This window comes from Haliaeetus leucocephalus, unplaced genomic scaffold, assembly GCF_000737465.1.
Source record: "Haliaeetus leucocephalus isolate CR32 unplaced genomic scaffold, Haliaeetus_leucocephalus-4.0 Scaffold646, whole genome shotgun sequence".
NCBI lineage: Eukaryota > Metazoa > Chordata > Aves > Accipitriformes > Accipitridae > Haliaeetus > Haliaeetus leucocephalus.
The window spans coordinates 2,637,650-2,646,561 of NW_010973082.1; the positions used below are offsets into that span (position 1 = coordinate 2,637,650).

Genomic DNA, 8,912 nt, shown 5'->3' on the forward strand with positions numbered 1-8,912 from the left:
TTTACAGAAAACAACTATGGAATTTTATAGGAGAGAGGTAAGTGGTCCTTGCCTCACTTCTAGGTGTTCATCCTGTATGTATTGCTTACATCAGTGTTGCACGGGGGCTCAAAGCCCCCTTTGCAGGGGATGAGCAGTTTTAAAAACGCCTGGGTTTGACTGGCAGAGTCTCTGCCCCATGGAGCTTTTGGTCAATGTGCTTTCGGGAGATTGCCTGCCTCTGCCCCTCCCACTGCAGGCAGCCAGCAGCTCTCCCAGTGACGGGAAGGCTCAAGCAAGGACAGACACCAGGGCTAAAATCTAATAGATCAAAATTAGTGGTGGGGAAATCATAGGAGATACATCCAGTGGCGCCAGTGTAGAGACAGCCAAGGATCAATGATAATTACATGCTAAATCATCCAGAGCATTTGTAGGTGCCTAGAATGGTAGCTATTATCCAATTTTTATATAGCATGGGGAGTGCTTTTTAATTACTTGCACATTGCAAAATGCTCTTCTGACATTTACAATAAGCTCAGTGAAAACAGCCATTTTACTAAGACAGTTTAGGGATTCTCTAATTCCTTGGACATCCAGTAATTAGGGAAGAAGCAGTCCCTGTTGTAGTTAGCCTCGCTACTTGGGAGAGGGCATGTTTGAGGTTCAGAAGGAGACGGCTTTGTCTTCACATCTCCATGCTCCTAACCATGGACATGTCTGATCCCTCTCAGATCATGTACTGTCAGCAGGCCATCATGAAGTCGAGAGTGAAATCTTCTGTCTCTCTCGGAGGGTAAGTCCTGATTTCCTTCTGTCCACACATTAATTAGTCTTCAGCGCTTATCTCTGAATGAGATGATGCAGCTATCTGTTCTGGCAGCTGGTGACTCAGTCAGGGGAATCGATGTGGTGGCCACACGCAGTGTTGTTTGTGCTGTCTGAGCTGTGTGTTGCCTGGGCCAGGAGGCACAAGGCAGAGGTGGGATCAGAGTCCCAGTCATGATGAAGAGGCTCCCTTGGAGCTAAGGAGAGCTTTGCTGTGAATGTCTGCAGAGCAGTTCCAGACTCTTGGTTGACATTCCTTCTGAAATCAAGAGATGTTCAGACTGCTCAGGGCTGGGCTGTGATGCCTGGGACTCAGCACAGCTCTGCAGTCTGGAAAGGCAGCTGCGTGGAGGCTGCCTTGTGAGGATGCAGCAGTGTCTGAGTCCTGTGCCTGTTCCTGTGTGGGATGAGTAACCACTGGAGACAGACTGACCCTCCTGTCCCTGGTCCCCAGCCTGCTGGGCTGGATTCAGCCCCAGTGAGTCTTCTTGCTCATAGGGTGATGCTCACCAGAAGGCAGCAGAGCTGGGGAAGTCTCTGGTTATTCTGTATTACAGAGGAACACATGCCTCCATGAATGTCCAAGCAATTAATTAGCAATTCCTCTTCTCAGGGGGAGTGTTTCCTGATCAGATTCTTGATGAAGCTGATTAAGTGCAAAGCTTCCAGTTCTAGCATTAGCCATTAGCGTGTTTGCCACAGGCATTTCTTACCTGGAATCTTAGGTGCTGGCCAGTTGCCTAGAGGTGCAGTTCATACCACCAGTCTGTTTTACATAGTCATTGCCACCCAGAGATTCATATCGAATCTAAAATAAACAAGGTGCTCAGGCCTGTTCCCTGGGAGAAGACAGTTGTGGATGAATGAAATGGGAGGAAGAGTCTGGGAAGCAGTGTTGTCTTCTGAGAACCACAACTTGCAAGGCACCAGCAGTTCTACTCATTTCATCTGTCACTGACTCCCAGGTCACTTAAAACTCTCCTGCCTCAATTTTCCAAACTGAGCTGGAGCTGGGGACACCTGGCTACCTTCCAGGAATTTTGTGGTGCTTAAGTGTTTGGCAATGGAGCTTTTCACTCACTAGTTCTAGTCTTCTGGTGGGATAATGCCTATCACCTAGATCAAAAAATCCTCAGGAAATTTGGATCTCCATCTCAGCTGCGGGGTTGGGTCCAAATCAAATTATTATTGATGAGGATGTGAGCAGCAACTAGATAGCGTGCGTGCATCAGAGCATGGCATTGATTTAGGAGGTGCTTCAAAGCATTAATCATTAAAAGGACAGAGCAACGTTACCTGAGTTGACAGGTTTAGATTTGTAGCTTGATTAGAATATATGGATTGGAGTGAATTATGCAGGTGCTGAATGCCTTGGCATTTCCAGTGAGAAGATAGGATCGAGCACTTCTGTGCCAAACCTGTGGTATGCTTTGTGCAGTAGCATTGTATAATTGCAGGATCTATGCCAATGTGGCTGTTAGCAATGGGCCCTTGGACAGTGCACTCCCAGCTTTGAGCACATGAAAGCAGTTTGGCCTGGAAGGAATTTTAAATGCAGAAACCAGATCATTTTTTCAAGAATGAAAAAGGGAGGAGAAAGCTAAAATTCCAGGACATTAGTGAAATCGGTTGTAATTACAAGTCTGGCCAACTTAGAAGGTAGGAGAAGTGTTTGTCTGGTTCCTGCTGGGATAGAGACATTTTTGCTTTGTGCCAAGCCCTCAGAGTTATTTGCAGAGGAATGAGCCATGCGGTAGGTGAGCGTAGGAAAGGAGAAGCCGGGATGTGCCCTCAGCACTCCCTCACCTCTCACGGAGCTCCCTGGGCTCTCCCACACCCCATGGGAAGGCTGCGGAGAACCCACCCTGAGCGAATAAAGCACCTGCTTTTCTCTTCTCTGGCCCTTTCCTCTCTGTAATGTGTGGCACAGAACAGTGCAGGATCAGGCCTCTGCCAGTTGGCTGGAGAAGGAGACGGAAGCCGTTTGGGGGCTTATTCCCACTTCCTTGAAATGAAGAGGCAAAAGAAGGTGATGGAAGAGAGTCTTCTATCTCCCTGCACTTGAGCTGGCAAAATCACTGCTTTGAAAGACAGCCAGGATATTGCTGTTTGGGAAATGGAAGAGATTAACTGAGCTAATGAATCAATTTTTCTAGTGATGCAGGGGCCACATTCCAGATCCCCATGCTGGTAGGGCTGCACCTCTGTATATATCTATAGTCTATACAACCATTTATTTGTTTGTAATGGGGGTGGCTTCAATTCTGCTTGCAAATTAATATTTTGGTTTTATTGGATTTACTTGCAGGCTTGTGAAGTACTCTGAGCAGTTCCTCTCCAATGATCCCATCCTGTCTGGATGTCTCCCCAGCAACCCGTGGGTAACAGATGACCCTGAGTTCTGGGATCTCAATGCAAAACTGTATGTATTTATATTCTCTTGCCAGCTTGTGGTTTACACTGACTTTTATGCTGATAGAAATCAGAAAAGGGAACCATTGATTTCGTCATGATATCTGGTCTCTGATTGTGAGCAGGGAAGCGTTCCCTTTCTGACACAGCTTGGCCATGCTAAAGAAACTGTCTCTTGGGAATACTCCACGCTGAACTTGCAGCATTTTCTTCTTCAAGCGGAGCTTTCCTTAACATTACAGAAGTTGCTAAGCTGATGATGAGAGTATGCACTCAGCCCCTGCTGAACAGGCCTAATCCTGCTCTTGGCTGAGTGAAGTCCACTTTTACAAGCACAGGAATGGAATATGAGCAGTTATGCCAGGTATAGCACTTGGTTTAGCGTTAAACTTGCTAAATCAGGTGCTGCCAATGGTGTAGCAATTCAGGGTTCAGCTACTGGCCCTTGGTCTTAATCCACACACCTCAGGCTGCTTTCTTTGGAGAGGGTTTGGGTTGAAGGCACATACTGGCAGTCCATCCCTTCTCTGAGGTCTCCCTTGGTTTTCCATTCAGATAGTATTTGCTAATTATACAGTGGCATCTCTGGGCTTGAAGCATACAACATATTACTGGCTCTCATTTGAGACCAGCAATCCTGTTAGAGTGATAATATCCCATTAGACAGCCCCAAAGGATACCTTCACAGAATGCCTTTACAAGAAGCAAAGCTTTGGGCAACAACCAGTGCCTCCTCCAGAACAGGACCGAGTCAAACCTCTCGCAAAGCTGGGCCATCACTGTGAGAGCAGTATAAATCCGAGATAAATCCTCATCCCACCGCGTACCAAGTTGTTTAATTACGGCTTACTTAGTGGGCTGACTTTAGGAGCTCAGCACTCTGTGTTTTCCAGAATGCTGTAATGAGAAGTCTCTTGGCATTCTAGCAAAGGGCATTTTGGTTTTAATTAATCTGCCAATTAGATGGGCCACATGAAACTGGCAGCCCTGTTTGTTTTCAACCTGTGCAGAGTGGAAGTCCCCACCAAAATGCGTGTGGAGCGATGGGCCTTCAATTTCAGTGAGCTGATGCGGGACCCAAAAGGCCGGCAGAACTTCCAGCTCTTCCTGAAGAAGGAGTTCAGTGGTGGGTCTGTTGTGCCTCTACCTTTGTCCCTGCCTAGGGCACACAGCAGGACGCTGCACAGCTGAGACAGAGCAGGGCTGGAAATCCATGCCTTTGCAGTAGGTGCTGTGAGCTGAGACAATGACAAAGTCACCAAGTAAAGGTAGTAGAAGTGACTTTGGAGGCAATGGCTGTGCAGCCAGTGCATGCAATACCATCTAGTGGCACAGGACACAAAATACAGTCCAGGGCACTCCCTGTGCAGGGGGACGGCTCCCAGGCAAGCTGGAGCCGGCTGAATTCACAAGCTCTTAACAGGTGTCAGTGAGCAGAGGACAGGGGAAAGCTGTTTTCTTCTTTCAGTCCCAAGGGGATTTTCAAGGTGGCTGTAAGAATTGGAGAGTCTGAATTGGGGCGAACACGTACCAAGTCAAACGAATTCAGTTTAGGAGTTAATAAACGGGATTGCTTTTTCCTCAGTCTCCCTCACTGCTGACTCCTTATTATGCAGGAGAGAATCTGAGTTTCTGGGAAGCCTGTGAGGATCTCAAGTATGGAGACCAATCCAAGGTCAAAGAAAAAGCAGAAGAAATTTACAAGTGAGTGTGATAATTTTACATTCTTAAAACTTTTTGTACAAGTCCCATCACCTTCTTCCACACATTGTCATTCTCCAAAAGATTTATTCCTGAGACTGACTTTTTTTTGTACGCTGTCATCAAATGTGGCTGTCCCCATGTAGGAAAGGAGCTTTTGAAGATGAAAGCATAAGTATTTTTTTGTTATATAGTTACTTTTCCTCTCTGTTCTCCACTATTACATTTAGGGCTTAGCATGTATTTTAAATAGAGGTGTGGGATAGCAAAGATCTTGGGGCTGCCATGAGGAGAGTGGAGAGACCCTTTTTGCTTCCAGTGGGCTAAAATTTGGTTTATATTGTGTGTTAACAGTGCAAGAGGAAGTGTCTGCATGTCATACAGTTGAAGAGGAGATTGACTGCCCGAGATCAGGACAGCAAATTGTAGTGGAGACCTGAAGGGACTTTTCCTTTCATGCACAGACAGAGGAATCTCCAGGAATTCTCCAGTTGTTAATGGCACTGTTGATTCCTCCTCCTTGCAGGCTCTTCCTGGCTCCAGGAGCAAGGCGCTGGATTAACATTGATGGCACAACAATGGGTATCACAGTCAAAGGCCTCAAGCACCCTCATCGTTATGTTTTAGATGCTGCTCAGACCCACATTTACATGCTGATGAAAAAGGTTTGTTATTTGTTTCCAAAGCCTTAGGGGGATTCCAGTTCTCTGGGCCTTTCCATGCCTTTGTGTGCTATCAGCTGTCACTTTCAAGTGGCCTTTGTTTGAAAATCCCTCGAATTTGCTGACTTAAGCAAGCATTGGTTCAGGCCTTTGTATTTTGCTGCTGCTTCTTCCCTCTAAGGCAGCATGTCCCCAAGGTGTGGAGGTCAGGTGTCTGCTGGAAGTCCTGCTTTCTAATACCAGCTTGGTCATCAACTCATTCAAAGCTTGAGCAAATCTTTTAAATTCACTCAGTACCACTCTGTGTGCCACATCAGGTATCCCTATAGTGGGATGCTTGTATCCAACCGGATTTCAGCAGTGGATGGGAAAGGTAGTAGTAATTGTGATATAACTGCATGAGTTTAGTACCAAGAGCATAACCAGACATGGCCCATCTGAAGTCTTACTGAGTTTTTTCGCACATTTTTCTGTGGTTATGTTGATGGACACCGTTTTTTTTATGTCTAACTGATGCAGCAGGCTGCGGGCTGATGTCAGCACACAATATGTCGTGGCTTTCATTAGATCATGGTGACTACAAAAACTTGTAACTCCTCCTTATGAGCAATACAAAATACACATAGCAGGAAGGAGCGTTGTGGGCCAGAGCAGTAGCTAATGCACATTGACACTGAAAGCAGCAGAACTATACTGATTTTCACCAGTTGTTGAAAAGTTCGGCTCCTGAAATGAGCACTTCACCCTGCAATGTCTGTGAGACTCCACTGGCCTGGGCTAAGCTCAGTTCAGACCTTTTGGTCTGGATCTTACCTGGGAAGCTTTATTGTGAGATGGAAAATCCTGGGAATTTTACACCAAGATGGAAGGCTGTTTGTTTAAATGGCTACATTTGCCTGAAAGATGCGAAGTCCCTTGGGCTGCTGGGGGAGATTATCTAGTTCCCAGCCTCCCTGGCTCCTGAGCCGCTGTATTTGGTGGTGATTTTAATAAGGGTGTTTGCAGCCCATAACTACCAGTTTCTCTTTTTTCTTCCTAGTAGGACTCCTATGGCCGCTATTTAAAGTCTCCAGTATACAAGGAAATGCTGGCCAAGGCTGTTGTGCCACAAGAGACTGTCAAAAAAAGGCAAGTGAAACTGGGTGTAATTGTGGGTTTTGTTTTTCTTGTTGTAGCAAGGGTAGAAAAAGCCTGAGCTGCAGCAAAATTACTATGATTTAGATGTTCACTCAATTAAATAAAGTTTTTCACTAAAAAGATGCTTTGCTATGAGACTGATTGTGCTGTTTATTTGTGAGCCTTTTGGAAGTGGCTTGTGTGTAGTCAGAATCGAGTTGACGATTGCTTGGCTGCCTTGTCTGTTGGGTCTGTTTAGAAAGGCCGTGATTGTTGAACTAATCACGGCTCCTGTCCTGGAAGGAGAGAGCACTGTGTACAGGCCATGGGAAAACTCCCTCCCACGAAACATTGGCTACCAGAGGAGATACAGAGCCACTGCAGGGTCCTCTATGGATTCTGCTCAGCCCTACCTGGACAGAGCCGCGTAGCCCCTGCAAAGTGAAGGTGACAGGCAGCCACATGGGAACAAACAGCATCTTACTTGTGAGTGACTGCTGGCACAAGGTAGATGGCCTTAGAAGAGGCAGGCTTGAAATGGCTTTCTCCAGACCAAGATGAAGGTTGCGTAGCAAATTTAGGCCATTTGAACTGCAGTTGCTTCTTAAAGCTGAGCATGCAAGGTCAGAGCCAGACTGGGTGGTGTGCTTCTTTCTCTGTTCCTCTTCCACTCATCAACCTAGCAAGCAAGAAAGAGGAATCATGGACTTTCACACTATTGTTTCATCTAAAGCCTTTTTCAAGTCAGTGGAAAAAACCTTCCTGCTGACTTGCCCAGGGTTTGGTTAGATTTTCCCTGAGCCACACATCACAAGGTCACTGGCAGATGCTGGTTGACCCCTGGTGACTACTTTCATGTTTGTCAGTGCCTGTTCCAGAGACACAATACTCAGCATCCTGGGTAAGCTAAAGAGCTAGTACCTCATCCAGAGGTGGCTTAATACTTGTTTCCACTGCTGCTGGTAATGGCTTTGCTGAAGCAGGTAGTGGGTGCTTTTTGGGGGTGTCACAGACACCAGAAACACCCATACTGGTCCCTATCTTGATCTTACTGAGGGCACTAGAAAAAATTCCACTGATGCCAGTTGTCTGGGTTCACACTGAGTGTTAGTTACGTGCAAATGCTTGTAAAAAAAGGAGTAATGTACTGGTCATCTCCTGGCCCTGGAGTCCCTCACGAGGACCAGGAACAGGACTGACTTTACACTTTTAGCAGTTCTGTAGCTGATGTGTGACACTGAGTCCTGCTTTAAACCACCTCGTCTGCATTTGTGTTTCCTTGTTGTTGTGCGGGTGACAGTGGCACGTCCGCCTCTATGTCTGAGCTTGCCCTCCTGGTAAATTTGCTTACCAGGGGCGAGTTTTCGGTGCCCTTCTACTTTTCAGTAACACCCTGCTTCTTCCTCTCACTCTCTGCCCAGCTCCAATTTCCCATTCGGACGCCGTCACCTCCGCTCTAGCCCCAGCCCCATTGTCCTGAGGCAGCAGGAAGAAGAGGCCAAAGCCAAAGAAGCCGCCGCGACCGTGGACATCACGCAGGTCATGAGCAAGCTGGATCGCAGGAGCCAGCTCCCGAAGGAACCTCCCAAGTAGGCTCTGAGCCTCGCAGGTCACAGCGCAGGGAAAAGACAAGCCGAGGCTGGTGTTGAGCTTCGTCTCCCCTTCCTGAAGGTGTCAGTGCTGCTTTAGGTTTCCCAGGCCGGCTCTGCCAACAGCCTGCTTTTCCTGCATCTTGCCTTGGTTTCTGGAGCTGTAGATGTCATTTCCCAGGCATGTCAGGCATGGGAGTGCTGGCGGAGCCACGCCGATGGCTGTAACGGACTTGGGGTGCAGTGCCTCGGCTCCCTCCCCGCACACCTCGGAGGCGGGGGGGACGCCGAATGGCTGCCCTGAGCTCCCCCCGGAGGTTGGGCAACCCGGCCGCCTCTCCCTGCCTCCTGCTCCTCCAGGAGGTGGGATGGCACAAGGCAGAGTAAAGCTCTGCCGTCCCAATCCTTTGGGTTCAAATCAGCTGCCTTTGGAGCAGAGGTGGATGACCCCTCAGGGAGCAGGGCGAGGTGGCCCACCTCAGAGTGCGTCCAACCCCTCGGGGGACGCGCACCCTCCCAAGGGGTGCATCCTGGGCGCCCCCTGAGAGGACTGCACCCCTCGCTTCAAGTATCCTGCACCTCCTAGCCCGTGCAACAGAGCCACAGGCAGAAGAGGGGGGTAGAC

At 48.0% G+C, this 8,912-nt stretch overlaps 1 protein-coding gene across 1 annotated transcript in view; it reads left to right on the forward strand.

Annotated features, from left to right (window-relative positions):
- Positions 1–8,704, forward strand: part of RGS9 (regulator of G-protein signaling 9) — a 29,104-nt gene extending 20,400 nt beyond the window's left edge. Inside the window, exons 10-17 of the mRNA XM_010578595.1 lie at positions 8–37; positions 714–775; positions 3,116–3,229; positions 4,230–4,345; positions 4,836–4,923; positions 5,447–5,585; positions 6,625–6,710; positions 8,120–8,704. Of these exons, the coding sequence (XP_010576897.1) occupies positions 8–37; positions 714–775; positions 3,116–3,229; positions 4,230–4,345; positions 4,836–4,923; positions 5,447–5,585; positions 6,625–6,710; positions 8,120–8,291 (807 nt within the window). The 3' untranslated portion in view covers positions 8,292–8,704. The remainder of the gene's footprint in view (positions 1–7; positions 38–713; positions 776–3,115; positions 3,230–4,229; positions 4,346–4,835; positions 4,924–5,446; positions 5,586–6,624; positions 6,711–8,119) is intronic.
- Positions 8,705–8,912: the final 208 nt, after the last annotated feature.